General features: G+C 43.3%; 1 protein-coding gene across 1 annotated transcript in view; it reads right to left on the reverse strand.

The window, feature by feature from the left end:
* Window positions 1-4,821: 4,821 nt before the first annotated feature.
* The window catches only part of LOC132219275 (polyunsaturated fatty acid lipoxygenase ALOX12-like), a 107,796-nt gene continuing 95,769 nt past the window's right edge, over window positions 4,822-16,848 (reverse strand). Inside the window, exons 3-14 of the mRNA XM_059671652.1 lie at window positions 15,966-16,047; window positions 15,739-15,861; window positions 15,542-15,645; window positions 15,147-15,307; window positions 14,465-14,608; window positions 13,610-13,819; window positions 10,738-10,832; window positions 10,344-10,505; window positions 9,280-9,401; window positions 5,428-5,528; window positions 5,129-5,299; window positions 4,822-5,001 (exon numbers count right to left, since the gene is read on the reverse strand). Coding sequence (XP_059527635.1) covers window positions 4,822-5,001; window positions 5,129-5,299; window positions 5,428-5,528; window positions 9,280-9,401; window positions 10,344-10,505; window positions 10,738-10,832; window positions 13,610-13,819; window positions 14,465-14,608; window positions 15,147-15,307; window positions 15,542-15,645; window positions 15,739-15,861; window positions 15,966-16,047 — 1,655 coding nt within the window. The remainder of the gene's footprint in view (window positions 5,002-5,128; window positions 5,300-5,427; window positions 5,529-9,279; window positions 9,402-10,343; window positions 10,506-10,737; window positions 10,833-13,609; window positions 13,820-14,464; window positions 14,609-15,146; window positions 15,308-15,541; window positions 15,646-15,738; window positions 15,862-15,965; window positions 16,048-16,848) is intronic.

Genomic DNA, 16,848 nt, shown 5'->3' on the forward strand with positions numbered 1-16,848 from the left:
AATAATCTGAACAATAAAGATTTAATAAAAAAACCTGTCATATCTTCCCCCACATTATATCAAATATATGTCAGTGTTCCCACATCTAATAATAAAAATGACTTTTCACAATAAATTTGAAAAAAAGAAAAGTAAAGACCTCCCTTTCCCAATTGAATGGTCTTGATGTCCTTGTTGAAAATTGTTTGACTATCTGTATATATAAAATTTTCTTCCTGAGCAAGGTATTGTGCTCCATTGGGCTATATGTCTGTTTATATTTCAGTACCACACTATTTAGACTACTGTAATTTTGTAGTATTTTTTGTAATTACAAAATGTGGGGCCTCCAATTTGTTTTTTATATTATAGTTGGGCTATTTGGGGTTCTTTTGCTATGCAGAAGCTTTTTATGTTGATGTGGTCCATTTGTTTATGTTCTCCTTAGTTTTCCTTGCCTTAGGATATGTATCTGCAAACATATTGCCACAAGAGATTTCTGAGATTTTTCTGCCTGTGGTTTCTTCTAGGATTTTTATGGTTTCATGACTTACATTTAAGTCTTTTATCCGTTTTGAGTTTATTCTTGTATATGGTGTAAGTTGGTCTAGTTTCATTTTGTTGCCAACACCATTTATTGAAGAGATTGTCTTGACTCCATTGTATGCTCTTGCTTCCTTTGTCATATATTTATTGAGCATAATGGGTTGGGTCAATTTCTGGAGTCTGTTCTGTTTCATTGATCTATATGCCTGTTCTTGTGCCATTACCAGGCTGTTTTGATTACAGTAGCTTTGTAGTATAACTTAATATCCAGGATTATGATTCCTCCAACTTTGTTCTTCTTTCTCAAGATTGCTACTGCTATTTGGGTCTTTTTTTTTTTTTTTGGTTCCATATATATTTTTGGAGTATTTGTTCTAGATCTGTGAAATATGTTGTTGGTATTTTTTTTTTAATTAAATCTTTATTGTTCAGATTATTACATTTGTTCCTCTTTTTTTTCCCCCCATAACTCCCCTCCTCCCAGTTCCCGCCCCACCCTCCGCCCTCACTCCCCACCCACTGTCCTCATCCATAGGTGCACGATTTTTGTCCAGTCTCTTCCCGCATCTCCCATACCCCTTTTCCCCCCAAGAATAGTCAGTCTATTCCCTTTCTATGTCCCTGATTTTATTATAACACCAGTTCATTCTGTTCATCAGATTATTTATTCACTTGATTTTTAGATTCACCTTTTGATAGATGTGTATTTGTTGTTCATAATTTGTATCTTTACCTTCTTCTTCTTCTTCCTCTTCTTAAAGGATACCTTTCAGCATTTCATAGAATACTGCTTTGGTGGTGATGAACTCCTTTAGCTTTTCCTTATCTGTGAAGCTCTTTATCTGACCTTCAATTCTGAATGATAGCTTTGCTGGATAAAGTAATCTTGGTTGTAGATTTCTTGGTATTCATCACTTTGAATATTTCTTGCCACTCCCTTCTGGCCTGCAAAGTTTCTGTTGAGAAATCAGCTGACAGTCGTATGGGTATTCCCTTGTAGGTAACTGAGTTTCTTTCTCTTGCTGTTTTTAAGATTCTCTCTTTATCTTTTGCTCTTGGCATTTTAATGATGATGTGTCTTGGTGTGGTCCTCTTTGGATTCCTTTTGTTTGGGGTTCTCCGCGCTTCTTGGACCTGTAAGTCCATTTCTTTCACCAGGTGGGGGAAGTTTTATGTCATTATTTCTTCAAATAGGTTTTCAATATCTTGCTCTCTCTCATCTTCTGGCACCCCTATAATTCTGTTGTTGGTACGCTTGAAGCTGTCCCAGAGGCTCCTTACACTATCCTCGCATTTTTGGATTCTTTTTTCATTCCGCCCCTCCGGTTGGGTGTTTTTTGCTTCCTCGCATTTCAAATCATTGACTTGATTCTTGCGCTCCTCTGGTCTGCTGTCGGGAGTCTGTATAATATTCGTTGTTTCAGTCCGTGTATGCTTAATTTCTAGTTGGTTCCCCAACATAACATTGAGGGTCTCATTAGTTTTGTTGTAGATCTCATTAAGTTTATCGGCGGCTTCTAAACAGTTCTTGAGAGACCTTAAAAGTGTGGTTCTGAACTCTATATCTTCCATTGACAATTTTGTCCTGTTTCTTTGTCTCCGCATTTTGCTATGCTTTCTTGGTGCACCCCCTAGTGGTCTTTGTGCGCAGTCTTGTAGTTAAGCCTTGATTGTTGAAGCAAAAAACCAGGGAGGGTTTGACCTCCAGGCCAAGTGGCTATGAGAATCAGCTGTGTCTGCAGAGAGAGAACTTCTGTCCTCTAGGGAGGTGCTAATCTAGCCTTTGCCTGAGGCTATCCGGCAAATGCCTCTGTGCAGGGCTTGGGCAGGGCGGGTCGCACAGGATCAACAGGGTGGGCTGGAGAGAGCAGTTATGGCGGCTCTCAGTCCTGTCCTCAGGGGCTCTGCCTCTCTGAGTCCCAGCACCCGCTGCACACCTTGGAGAGAAAGCTGCACTCGCTCTGACTGAAGCCAGACAGTCCTGCTTCTCCCGTTTGAGTCTGGGTCCCTAAAGACTCGCCCGGATCTGGAGCTCAGAGTCTGCGACACCCTCCTGATTGAAAACGCCAACCTCGCCCTCCGCCGCTAGCCCGCTCGGCGCACTCCGCACCTCAGAATTTGACTTCAGCACTGCGCCTCCTCTGAGTATCTGTATGCGTTTCTCTTTCCTCCTAGTTGTAGGACTTCCACTCAGCCAGCGTTCCTGTGGTTCTGGGTGATGTCCTTTCCGTGTTTTAGTTTCACTTTTGAAGTAGTTGTTCAAGGCAGCAAACTCCGGCGTTAGCCTATGCCGCCATCTTGGTTCTCCCAGAGGCGTTGTTGGTATTTTAATAGAGATTTCATTGAATCTATAAATTGTTTTGGGTAGTATTGTTTTGGGACATTTTAATGATGTTAATTCTATCAATCCATGAACATGGTATATTCTTCCATTTGTTTATATCTTCCTCTATCTCTTTTTTCAATGCCCTGTAGATTTCCAAGTACATGCCTTTTACCTCCTTGGTTAAGTTTATTCCTAAGTATCTTAATTTATTTTTTGTTGCAATGGTAAATGGGATTGTTTGTTTAGATTCTCTTTCTGAGTATTCATTATTGGTGTATAAAACTGCCATTGATTTTCTGCATGTTAATTTTGTATCTTGCTGCATTGCCAAATTCATTCTTTAAATCTAGTAGTTTTTTGGTGGAATCTTTTTTTTTTAAAATATATTTTATTGATTTTTTACAGAGAGGAAGGGAGAGAGAGATAGAGAGTTAGAAACATCGATGGGAGAGAAACATCGATCAGCCGCCTCCTGCACACTCCTACTGGGGATGTGCCCGCAACCCAGGTACATGCCCTTGACTGGAATCGAACCCGGGACCTTTCAGTCCGCAGGCCGACCCTCTATCCTCTGAGCCAAACCGGTTTCGGCTTGGTGGAATCTTTAGAGTTTTCTATGTACAATATCATGTCATCTGTGAGTAATGAGAGTTTTACTAACTCCTTTCCAATTTGGATGTCTTTGGTGCCTTTTATTTCTTCTTCTTGTCTGATCACTGTGGCTAGGACTTCCAGTGCTATGTTGAATAAGAGTGCTATCCTATCTAATAAAAGCCGAATATGCTAAGTGTCTGGACTTCCAGTTGGCCATTCAACCAATCAAAGTATAATATGCTAATCTCCTCCTCCCACCCGACTGCTCACTATGACGCCCACTGACCACCAGGGGGCAAACAGTTGACCGGTCGACCAGTTGCTATGATGTGCACTGACCACCATGGGACAGACACTCTGACTGGTAGGTTAGCTTGCTGCCAGGGTCTGGCCAATCTGGACTGAGCAAGATGGGCTGGGTGTGCCCTGGAGCCCTCCCGTGGTCCCTACCTGGCTGGCCAACCTCCCGTGTCCTTCCCCGGCACCGATCGTGCATTGGTGGGGTCCCTCAGCCTGACTTGTGCCCTCTTGCAATCCGGGACCCCTTGGGGGATGTCAGAGAGCTGGTTTCAGCCTGATCCCGCAGGCCAGTTGGAGGGATCCCATTGGTGCACGAATTCGTGAACTGGTTAAGTATAAAGCTGTAGCAGTTATGTGAGTGTGGTTATAACTACTGGACAGCTGAGAACTAATTAATTCATAGATGGCAACTTAATCTATGTCAGTGTTCTAGATTAATGGGAGGGATGGGTTTTTCAGTGAGTAGTGCTGTGATAAATTATCCAGAGCAGAAAAAAGATTTAGAATTGACTTTTATCTTCCACTGTATTAAAAAATTAGCTACACCATTAAAACACATTTTTGAATCACTTATGTCAGTGATAATGTAATGTCATTATATAATGATTTATTTTTATTTTTTAAAAATATTTTTGTATTGATTTCAGAGAGAAAGGGAGAGGGAGAGAGAGATAGAAATGTCAATGATGAGAGAGAATCATTGATTGGCTGCCTCCTGCAAGGCCCCCATTGGGGATCGAGCCTGCAACCCAGGCATGTGCCCTTGACCGGGATTGAACCCAGGACCCTTCAGTCCACAGGCTGACGCTCTATCCACTAAGCCAAACCGGTTAGGGTTATAATGATTTATTGATGAATGGAGAAGGCAAAATTTCCAGAGAAAAGAAAACATTACATGAGTAGATATTTGATTTCTCTAAGGGAGTTGACTTCAAGTTGGTGAGATATTTAGGTAGGGAACTCAAGAGGAGAAAATAGAACCATAGCAACTCAGACCCATGGAAACAGTAAAAATCAGGTGGAAAATATTAACTATAGTGGTGGCCTCTAGTATTTAAAGGGTGAATGATTTAGGTTCAAATAGTGATACTGTTCTCTATGAGGCTGGGCTTCAGGTGTTCATAGGGAAGGTCTAGCTGCTCATTCCGGGCCACGATTTCCTTTTCCAGTTTATCCAAATCTGTCTGAAACTGCCTTAAAACAGCCTTGGGCTCAGGACCTGAGAAATACTCTTCTTTGTGATGTCCCAGTGGTACCTGAAGGAGAAAGAAAGGATCAATCATCTTCTAGTTCTAAGAAAAAGGGACCCAAACTCCAGTCCCTTACCTTAAAGTCTCCTTGTCAGTCATCAGTCCCCTCAGAATTCCAGAGGTCCCCTCTCACCTTGTCTGGCTGTGGATGGCAAAGGAGCCATGTGGAAGCCATTTGAAGACTGGTCTGCCAGACATTCGGTAATGAGCCCATCACTGTGTCCATTGTGACATCTTCCTTGGTGGTGGGTGGGGGCATCCGCATTGAGCTTGGCGCATTAGGGACCCAGAAATACCAGTCCAACTAGAAGAAGAAGAATCTGCAATCACTCAGAAACTCTGATTCAGGACCCTAGCCCCCAACTCTGTTCCTCAACTGTCCCCTAGACCAGACACTTCCTCTCACAGACCCAGGCTCTCAGTTGTCCAGACCTGGCTCTGGTTGACTGCTGCATGCTGGGCAGAGCATGTGAAGATGCACATGGTAAGGAAATGGCAGAGCTGAGCCCGAGACTGGAAGGAGACAGGGAAACCTAGAGAAAAGAACAAAGCTTAGAAACTGCAGTTCCAAAGGAGATAAGGAAATAAATGCTGATATCTTGGCATGTCTTTATATTAGAATTAGTGAGTGTTCATTCATTCATTTATTCAAAAAGTCATGAACTATTTTGTACCAGATACTATATAGGCAGTCTGAATATGTTGGTGGACAAAATAGACTGTAATAGGAAATAATAATAATAATAATAATAATAATAATAAACAGAATAACTATGTCAAATTACACACAGTTTGTTAGATAGTGATAAGAATATAAGTAAGGCAGGAAAAGGAGATAGGCGATGTAAAGGGGATAGTTAATAATTTAGTCAAGAGACCACTCCTTGCTTTGCTGCTGACTAACTGCATTACCTTGGACTAACTGCTTAGCTTCTCTGAGTTTCTATTTATTTTACTATGAAAATAGAGATAATAATAGTTACCTTATAAAGGGACGGTTCATGCAAAGCCCCTCAGCCCATTGTAGGTATGTTTATAAGGTGGGGAGTGGGCAGGGCCGAGAAGCTGGTTGGTCAAATATCCAGTGTTCAAAAAGTGGTTAAAAGCAACAGGAGAGAGGTAGACAACCCAAAATAAAATGGTAGAAAAGAGGACCAGGCTCCACACAAAGGAGGATATCCCTGTGGCTACTAAACCCAGGACAAGTTCCTCAGTTCTACCTGTCGCTGGGAGAACACAACTTAAACTCAAAGGTGAAGATACAACATATTCACAATGTGACCAAACTATTTTTTCAAATATTTGAGAAGATACTGACTATATCTCATACTCTGTGGAGGACGAGTAAATGTTTACAAGCACATTGGAAAACTGTCAGAAAACTGTACATACCCATATCCTATGACCATTAATTTCACTTCTAGATACATACCCAACAGAATTGTACACATGACATTGTTCACAGCAGCAATGACATTAATAGCCTCAAAATGGAAACAAACCAAATGCCCGTCAATGGGAGAAAGGAAAAAATAAAGTCCATCATATTCACAAAGTGGAATAATATACAATGAGAACAATGAACTACATGCTCCATTTCATAACAGCATGGGTAATTTTAAAATGTATTTTGAGACATTAATGAGCGCATTTTTGTGTTTTCATTTGTGTAAAGTTCAAACAGGTAAAACCTGCACAGTATGAAGTGGTTAACTTTGGATGGGCAAGGGGTTTCTTGGGGAGCTGTTTGTTCTTTGATAGGTATGTCATCTCACTAAAAGTTCAAGTTGTAGGCCAATGATATATAATATTAACTTATCTCTAGGTTTATTTTATTTTAATACAATTTTCACTCTCCCACAAAACAGTTAAGAAAACCGAGGTTGCTCTCTTATTTCCAGAAAGTAGATTCAGGTATCTGGGCTATAATGCAGAAAAAAAGAGAAGTCATTGACTCATGTTGGAGCTGGAACAACATCAATTCACTGTCTGGTTCCATTCAATTTACAGTTGAGATGCTGCTCGGGGAGTTTACACTTGCTGATTAATTGGGGAGGTAAGTTTTTGGAATGCGGCATACGATCACAATATTTTTACACTAGAAGCCCGGGGCACAAAATTCGTGCAGGGTGGGGAGGAGGGGTCCCTCAGCCTGGCCTGTGCTCTCTTGCAGTCCGGGAGCCATCAGTTGGACATTCTTAGCGCTGCTGCTGCAGGGGCAGGAGAGGCTCCCGCCATCACTGCTGCACTTGCCAGCTGTGAGCCCAGGTGCGGGGGTGGGAGTGCTGTTCAACCAGAAGCTGGCTCACTGCTCCTTAGTGCTGTCCCTGCTCCCTGCCCACTGGTAGCGGAGGGTCTGAGGGGGGAGGCAATCGGGGAGGGCCCGTGTGAGGTTGAGGTGCTGTAGTCCCGCCCCATCCTGCCTCTGTGTAGGCACCAGACTGTGCTGCCCTCTCTCCCACCGCCTCTTCCGAAGGGGCAGTGCTGGGACCACCATTGCTGGCCTGGCATGCAGGCCCACTGGTTGTTCTGGAAGGTCGTTCCACTGTCCTGTCTAATTAGCATATTAGCTCTTTATTATATAGGATTGATTGCTTTACACATGTTTCTACTTTCACATTCATTATTTCATTTGGGACTAGAGTTATATTCACTTAAGAGAAAGGATATTAAAAGTCAAAGAGATTAAATGGCTTTCTCAAGGCATAGGTCTAGGAAGAGAAAATCTTAACACACTGCCTTTAATGAGGGTGATGAGAGAATGATGGCACAAAGAGAACCATGGAAGCTGAGGGAGAACAGTGTGGGTGCAGGAAGTTAAAGCTCATATTCAAATAAGTATTACAAGTGCTCTGATGTGGATATTTCATGGGGAGAAGCACGAAAGAGAATGAGAAGGGTCTCTTGGATCATGTGGAGCCTGGTTGACAGATATGAGATCTACTACAGAGATTTTGGTCATGAAGGGCTTTTGAGGTGTTCTTGGATGAATGGGGAAGGTACAGTCCCAGATACTTTGAGATATGACTCCACTCCCTGGTAGGGAGTGGTTTAATGAAGTGTGCATTCTCATGGCCTGGTTATAAGTAATAGCTCTTAGCTGTTGGCTACAGTTATCGCATGGAGGGTGAAGGGATTCAAGGTATTGGTGTGAAGAGTGAAGGGGGAAGGAGCTAAAGGATGATTCAAAACAGTTCCAGCTGGCCTATGTGTACTAGAGAGAGGAATATGAATCTAGGAAGAGCTCAAGAAAGGCTATTTCTTTGTTATGGATTAAAAAAATGGGGTAGAGGAACCCAGCTGGCATGGCTCAGTGGTTGAGCATTGACCTATAAACCTGGTCATGGTTAGATTCTGTTCAGGGCATGTGCAGGGTTGCCAGCTGATCCCCATTGTGAGGCATGCAGGAAGTAGTTGATCAATGATTCTCTCTCATAATTGATGTTTCTATCTCTCTCTCTCACCCTTCTCAAATCAATGAATAAAAAAATTTTTTTTAATGGGGTAGAGGACTTGAAGGTAGTTCACTGGTAGGAGGGCACTTTTGCTTAAGAAGCTTGAGTCCCAAGGATCATGGTACTGAGTTTGGGTTTAAGTTAAAATATATACAGTATTGAGACTACATCTAGAAATGGCCCTGCACTTGGCAGGCATGCAGGATGTCTGGATCCTCTGAGAGTGTCAGACGGTAGCAAGAAGGAAAGGGGAGGAAAAGCTAGGGTGGGATTTCATGGGCTTTGATGGGAATAATCTCCTTATTCTATCCTTAAGTAGGAAAATAGGCAATAATTAGAAGAGAACCTATTGACTATGGTTCTGGCCTTATTAGTCCCTATGGCAGGTTAGAGGCATCTAAGAAAAGGCATGGGATCTCTGAGGAGGACAATCCTTGGGTTTCTAGAATTGTCCTGAGACTTAGGAAGTGGGAATGGGAATAAGATGCTCCATGTGTGGAGGGATAGGGACTGATGAGGGGTTGGGGTCATGTTCCCAGAAGGGCAAAGCTGAAAAAGGCTTCTGGTCAGAGGGTCTAAGGCAGTGGTTCTCAACTTGTGGGTCGCGACCCCTTTGGCGGTCGAATGACCCTTTCACAGGGGTCGCCTAAGACCATCCTGCATATCAGATATTTACATTATGATTCATAACAGTAGCAACATTACAGTTATGAAGTAGCAACAAAAATAATTTTATGGTTGGGTCACAACGTGAGGAACTGTATTTAAAGGGCCAGAAGGTTGAGAACCACTGGTCTAAGGAGGTCCCTTCTCTAAGGAGGGATCTTACCTCGGTCCTGGGCCTGGCACAGCCCCACCTCAGTGATCTCCCGACACCAGGCCTGCAGCTCAGGGTCCCCTCTCACGATGTCATCCCCGTGGTAGAAGAGGTGAACAATCCCTTCCACGTACCTGCCCAGAGAAGGGAGCTGAGCTCCTTGAGAGTAGAAGGCTCTAGCCCAGGGGTGGGCAAACTTTTTGACTCGAGGGCCACAATGGGTTCTTAAACTGGACCGGAGGGCCGGAACAAAAGCATGGATGGAGTGTTTGTGTGAACTAATATAAATTCAAAGTAAACATCATTACATAAAAGGGTACGGTCTTTTATTTCAATAGTTTTATTCATTTCAAACGGGTGGATCCGGCCCGCGGGCCGTAGTTTGCCCACGGCTGCTCTAGCCTCTGGCTGCTACTCCTTTTCTGTGGTCTCTATCAAGCTGATTCTCACTGTACCTGGGAACAGATCTGACAAGATTTGCCTTTTGGGACATCCCGGAGCTCTTTCTACACACTAGTTAGAAAAGAAGGAAATGTGTGACATTGGTTTTAAGAATTCTGCCTGGCCAATGAGGCTCTGTGGTTGAGTGTAGACCTATGAACCAGGAGGTCACAGTTCAATTCCCAGTTGGGGCACATGCCTGAGTTGCTGGCTGGATCCCCAGGAGGGGCTAGCAGGCAGAAGCCAATCAATGATTCTCTCATCATTGATGTTTCTTTCTCTCTCTCCCTCTCCCTTCCCCTCTGAAAACAGTACAAATATATTAAATAATAAAGAAAAAGAATTCCAAACACATGGTTTATAGTCACTCTTCATAACAAAATCCCTGATTCCACCAGATCACATGGTTTCACTCACCCACACAAGTCTGCCTACTTACACTGTTTATTTCAACCTTCCCATCCTCAGACCCTACCCACCATCTCCTCACTGTTCCTTATCTCTTCTCAATTGACTCCTTTGCTTCTCCTGTCTGGACTTTCTTATTTCATATTCCTTTGGCCTCATGGTGACCTCAGGTTAAAGCCCCATTCTCACTGTTCCTAATACCTTTTATTTCTCCAACTCTTACCCACCGAGCAATGATCTCCCAGAGCCGTAAAGCATCATGGGCATAGAGGGCACTTGGAATTCCCAGCAGGCCCCGGTCAGCCAGATCGTCAGGAGGACAGAAGGAGCGGTAGGTCAGCTGAGCCATGGCCCGACGCATCAACTGCACATGGCCCCCTCCACCGGTGCTCCATCCCTGTGACAATAGAAATGAGAGGACTTGAGGGGACAAACAGAGCTGGAGAACATGACATACTATATAAAGTGGTCAGATGTGGCCTTTTCAGATTCAAAGACATTGGTATAAAGGGACAAGGCTCCTGGGTTAAAGGCTCAGAACAGTCACACAGGGGGGCTTGGAATGTTGAAAGTGACAGGATGTTATGCAGACTTGGGTGAGTAGGTGGTCCCACAATCCACCTCCTTACCTTATCAAATATTCCTCCATCTGAGATGAGTTGGTTCCGTGCCCTCGTGTTGATGTCCATGGTGTAGCGGGTGTGTGGGATCAGGAGCTGGATGGAGAAGGTTGGAGGGGGTGGTTCATGTACAACATGCTTGGATCCTTCTTTATTAGTGAGTGGCACTCGGCATGGTGGCTTTCTCTCCCTCTTGATGCTTTCCTACCTGCTGGTGCCTTTGCCAGATAGTCTCCTCCATCTCTGATCTCTTAGTCTCATGTTCTCCCATTGCTCTGTGAGTTGAACTTTGGAGTCTGACTGACCAGGATTTTAATCTTCACCACTTATTTTGATACTTGACCAAGATAATAAACCCTCTAAGCACCCGTCTCTTTATCTCTTTACATGGGATGACAATAGGGTCTCATCATGCGGTGCTGTAGTGATGCTTATGTGTATGACATATATATAATGTATGAGAGTGTTCAGTATATTGCCTATCACACAGACATCCTTTAATAGCAGCTCTTATCATTACCTTTATTATTCCTACCTTGAGTATAGGTGTCCTTTGAGAATCAGTCCTTTAACTTTTGATATTTTAAAATAGTTTTTCTAGCATACACATCCATACAGTTTAAACTTGCATTTCTACTAATTTTCAAAGCTGCTCCTCCAACCTCTGGTTGTTTTAGTATGCATTTTTAAAATTTCAGGGATTGGGATGGGTAGGGTACTTTCAGTCAGAATTTAAGGACCAATATTGATCTACCCTCTTTAACAGCAAAAATTTGTTGTCAAATCACCTCCCACCTCCAATTAAGCACAGTTCGGGCTCTCTCTCCTGCTTTCCCTTTGCCCTTCGAAATGGCCATCTGATCCTGTTGTGCATTTCAGTTTGTTTTAGACAATTTCTTCTTTAACCTGAGATGGGGGATTCGTGCAATATTGGTATTTATGTGAGTTGGTGATGCTGCAGAGAGGGAAGAACCCAACTGAAATAATTGGTACCAACATAACAAAGCAACTCACATTGGTCTGAAACCCCAGAAAGACCATTAAAGATGCTGAGCGTCATAGGAAACCCAAAGTCTACATGAGGAGAGAAGCAACCAGAAGACAAAGAACTAATCATAATAGCAAGAACTACTACTTGTTGTCGCATTTAGTCTATGTAACACTGTTATTCACCTCCACGATAGAGTGCCCATTATCCCCATTTAGAGATGAGGACCCTGAGCGCACATCTGGTAAGAACTGAGTCCAGCTTGTATGCATGCATATAAGCATAACCAATGGACATAAGACACTGGGGGATAGGGGAGGCTAGGGGACTGTCTAGGGCGGGGGGATAAAATGGATACATATGTAATACCCTTTGTAATACTTTAAGCAATAAAAAAAAAAAAAAAAAAAAGAACTGAGTCCAGGATTCAGGATCCAAACACCAGCAGTCTGAATGCAGAGCCTGCACAGGTAACCTTTAAGAAGGGGGCAGGCCTAGCCCTCTGGGTGGCCTGATAACAACACGGTTGTTTGCTGTGGGATAAAGATGTTATGGTGAGGAGAGACAGGTGTAGAGGGGGCGATGGAAGGGGGGGATTTTGAAATGTAAAAGTTGGTTCAATCACTAAGATATACAGAAGATGGTGGTGCAAAAGCATCGTAAAGTCAATTAACTCCAACATCACGGAATTCTGTTAAGGTCTATCTTGTCTATGCCACCCCAGGACCCAAAGGGGTCACTGCTACCAATGGACAGGTTTGGAGATGAAGGTTGGGACTCCTGGAAGAAACACAATTCAGACATTCTATCCAGCATGCACTCACATATCTTGCTACCACTTCAAACTCCATGAACCTAAAAGTGAACATATCATCTTTGACTTGAAAATGGGCTTCTGCTGACTGTATTGTTTCTGACAATTGTTCTGGTTCATAAGCTTGTACGATTTTTGCTCCTACTGCTGGTGTCATCAAGATTTCAAAAATGTTTTTAAAGCAAGCACATGGCTATTTTTGATATCTTCTGGTTAGCAACAGATTCTAGGCTCACTATTTTATAAAATTACAATGTTTTTGGATCAATACAACTGTATTGAATGGGAGGGCTCCATGTTGTTGCAGTAGCTCAGACCTCTGAGCTTTCTCTCCAATCTTGCACCCAGGCATGGTGCAACTACTATTTCCTCTCATCACAAGGTCCTTGTATTTTCCTTTCCATTGATCTAACTACCATGTCATGTACCTCTTATTGGGCAGGTTAAATAACCTCTTGGGCTGGTCTTTTATCCCTTTGGCCTTCTACTTAATGGATCCTAAATTGTGGTGGAACATTCTCCATCACAAATATAGTGTTTATTGTTCTCTGTCTTGATTTCAACTTTATATCCAGATTCTGTTCTCTGGTTATTTTTTTATGTGTATCATTTTCTTGCTAGTTAAATGCTAGCTCTGTGAAAGCAGATCAATACTTTTGTTTATCAAATTATATCCTTGCTCTACAGCAAACTCTGCTGGATAATATCAGAGCTGCTGTAGAATAAGTGCTGAATATTTGCTAAGTAACTTGATTTAATACAATAGATGGCATCTCTCTGTATTATTTATTCAAACTGCATAAGAATCTATGATTATCTCAAAATTAAATAATTTAAACATTAGAAATAAAGCCACAAGGTCAAGGTCCTGACACAATAATTTTCCCTTTTCTGTTCACAAATTGCTATAAAGATTTTTATTCCAATAACACGGACACTCATTCAATTAGAAGAAACTTTCTTAACTTCCTTCCAAACAAGTGGCTTATGCTTTTTAAATCCTAGAGAATTGTTGCATTGTTTCCTTCCTCTGGAATGTGAGGCATGGGACATGGAGGGTAGAGGATGTACCTTGAAGACAGGGTGCAGTCCTGGGAGGCACCTCATGGTGGCCACAGCGATGACCTCACCCAGCATATGAATGTTCAGCAAGTGATACTGGGTCTCATGAACAAGGAAATCTGAACTTCGGACCCAGGTCTTTGCCAGGAGCCAGGCAAGTGGAGGATCTGAGGGCAGGAACAGTGGTGGGGTAGGGCAGCTGGCGCTGGGAGGCTGGATCTGAAACAAAGAGGAGCTAAGCATTCACTGGCTTCATCCTGTTAGAAACTATGCTTATTATTCTGGGGAAAACACTAGTGACTAAGATTATTGTCTCCCAGGGATTATAATATAGTAGGAGGAATGAAGGCCCCTCCACTCACCCTCTTAAGTGCTGTGGGGACGTGTCAGTGCCATGATGGTCAGGTTCAAAGCAGGAGGAATTGGAAAGAGGGAATGCAGTATGATTGAGAGAAACGCGATGAAGGTGTGAGTTAGGATGGTAGAATAGGAAGGAGAAGTTGGACATGTGAGATAACTGACAGTTCTTATGAACTGACTGATGAGAACAGTAAGAGTGAAAATACATTAAAACCAAGGGAGAAAATATGTCTAAGAAAGAAGGAATAGTCTGCAGAAACATAGGTCAAAAAGAGATTAAGTAGCCTTATGGTGAGAACCAACAGAGTGCATTCTGACTCTCAAAGAGGCAATTTCAGGTGAGTAGTGAGTAGGCTGTCAGGTAGAAAGGAGATATTGGATATAAGGACAGGTGTCACTGAATGAGGCGGGGATGGGTGACCAGAGCCAACTGTCTGTGTCCTTTGGCAGACGTTGGGATGAACACAGAGCAGTGTTGGGAGGAGGTTTCTCAGAACACCTCACCTGGATGACCATGGGCAGCAGCTTCCCACTGGGTTCCATCTTCAGCATGACAAGGGGGGCAGCCAGGTACTGCTGCTCTCCTTGGATCACATTGGCTGGAATTCCATCCAGTAGGATGAAGTCAGCCTCAAACAGGGAACCTTTCTAAGGAAAGAGGAATGTACCCATGGTTAGAGTTGAAAGCATTCTTCCCCATGGCCAAGGCAAAGGGGAAGAATGTAAAGACAGTCACTCTCTTTTCTTGCCATTATCCTATATCAGTACCTGAGTCTCAGTGGCAGAACTGAAGGAAGCACTGAGCATCAAGTTCAAGTTCTCTTATTTTACAGGGAGGGCTAAGACCCCATGAAAGGAGTCTTTCCTAGAGACGTGCAGCTTGTCTGTGTCAGAGGTATTTTTAGGACTAAGTATGCCAGTTGATTCTGTAGCACAGGTATGCCAGGCTCTCCCCTTGTCAGGCTGCCCAAGCTCCTTTCCCCACCATCTCCTAATGGTCAGCTTTATTGGCAGAATCCAGCTTCGAAGCTTTTCCCCACATCATCAGCTCTAAGTTTTTCCAGCAGAGGACCCTACATCCAGGGACAGTGAATTATCACAGCCTCCCTTTCCAGACTCACATTTGGTCCCTCCCCTTCACCACATCACAGACAATGAGAAGACAATCAAGGGCTGGATGGTGTACCTGGAGTTCTTTCTCCAACTGGAGCTGAAGCTCCTCCATCCCCGAGGGCAGCACCAGCCGGGAGGGCAGAGAGGTGGAGCGTCTCAACAGCATGGGGTTGGCACCATTGAGGAACTGGTAGCCAAAAAGCTCATCATCCTGCCAGCGCTGGTGAACCTTCTCTGTGGGGTGAGAGTGGAGGTTAGGAGGAGGATATTCACCACAACCTGATGTTTCTCTCATTCAGGCTCTATTATAGGGATTAAGTCACATGACTTCTCCATACCCAGCCCATATATTTTCATTCATGAGGCCGTTGTGAGATCTCCAGGTGTAAGTTCTTTTTTGGCAAGAAGTTTGGGGACTATGGAGTGTGACACATACCTCATTGATAGGGACCTGGGAAAACCACTGACCAGCCATGGCAGTCTTTTGTCCCCAGAAGATCTGATCAAAATCTTCTAGGCGTTTCCAGGGGCTTGGGAGGGTGTAAACATATTTGAGGACCATCTCCATAAGCCTAGAGCAGATATCAAAGATGAAACCACCAATTTACCAAATGCTACCTGTTCCTGGATCCACCAGCCCCACTCCACTCTGACCATTTCCTCACCCTGCAGTCACTGTCCACTCATAGTCCAGCCTCTTCTGCTCATGGAATCTCATATTTGGAGGCAGATCATCTATACTGCCTGCAGCAATTGTCATGGGTAACCCTTCCTTCCAGGTGGCCCAGCTAGGATATGGGGACAAAGGTTAATGGAGGGGGTAGAAGTCATTGAAGGAGGAAATTGTCAGGGAATGGGGGTATAATTGGGAGGCTTCTAATAGGGTGATCACCAGTAGATTTGCTGTCTTTCCTCCAGTTCCCTTTCTCGATGCTTCTGGAACACATCCAAGGTATTGTTTCCTGCCAGGCGGGCTGGGGAGACATCACAGCAATTCTCCTCAAATGCTTTTTGCAATCTCCTGCTATGCCCTGACTTCTTCCAGTATCCTCTTTATTTTTATTTTTCAACTGTTGACAGTATTATAGATGTCCCTCAATTATTCCCTCCTTTCTCTCCCCCCCCCCCTTCTTGCCCCTGCTCCAATTGAGGCTTTCACCACACTACTGGCTGTACCCATAGTTATGCATGCATATATATTTATAAGCTCTTTGGTTTTAATCTCTTCCCATCTCCCCTCACTCCCCACCCCACCTCTGAGTGTGCTCCATGCTTCTATGTCTCTGGATCTTTTTTGTTCATCAGTTTATTGTGTTCATTAGATTCCACTTGTAAGTGAGATTATATGATACTTGTCTTTCTCTGACTGGCTTATTTCACTCAGCATAATATTCTTCAGGTCAATCCATGCTGTTGTAAAGGGTAAGAAATCCTTATTGTTTACAGCTGCACACTATTCCATTGTGTAAAAACACCACAGCTTTTTTATCCACTCATCTAATGATGGGCACTTGAGCTGTTTCCAGATCTTAGGCATTGTAAATAATGCCGCAGTGAACATAGGGGTGCATATATTCTTTCTGATGGGTGTTTAGAGCTTCTTAGGATATATTCCTGGAAGTGGGATCACAATCTCCTATTTCTTAACTGTACGGCATCATACTCTTTTGATTTTTTCTCTGTCCCTGTCTCTTCTGCTTAGTTCCCTGGTCATTCACATTTCCCCACTCCCTTTTCTTAATTTCACCAATCTTCAATCTCATATTTTTCCTAAG

This window comes from Myotis daubentonii, chromosome 16 (genome assembly GCF_963259705.1).
Source record: "Myotis daubentonii chromosome 16, mMyoDau2.1, whole genome shotgun sequence".
NCBI classification, from domain to species: Eukaryota; Metazoa; Chordata; class Mammalia; order Chiroptera; family Vespertilionidae; genus Myotis; species Myotis daubentonii.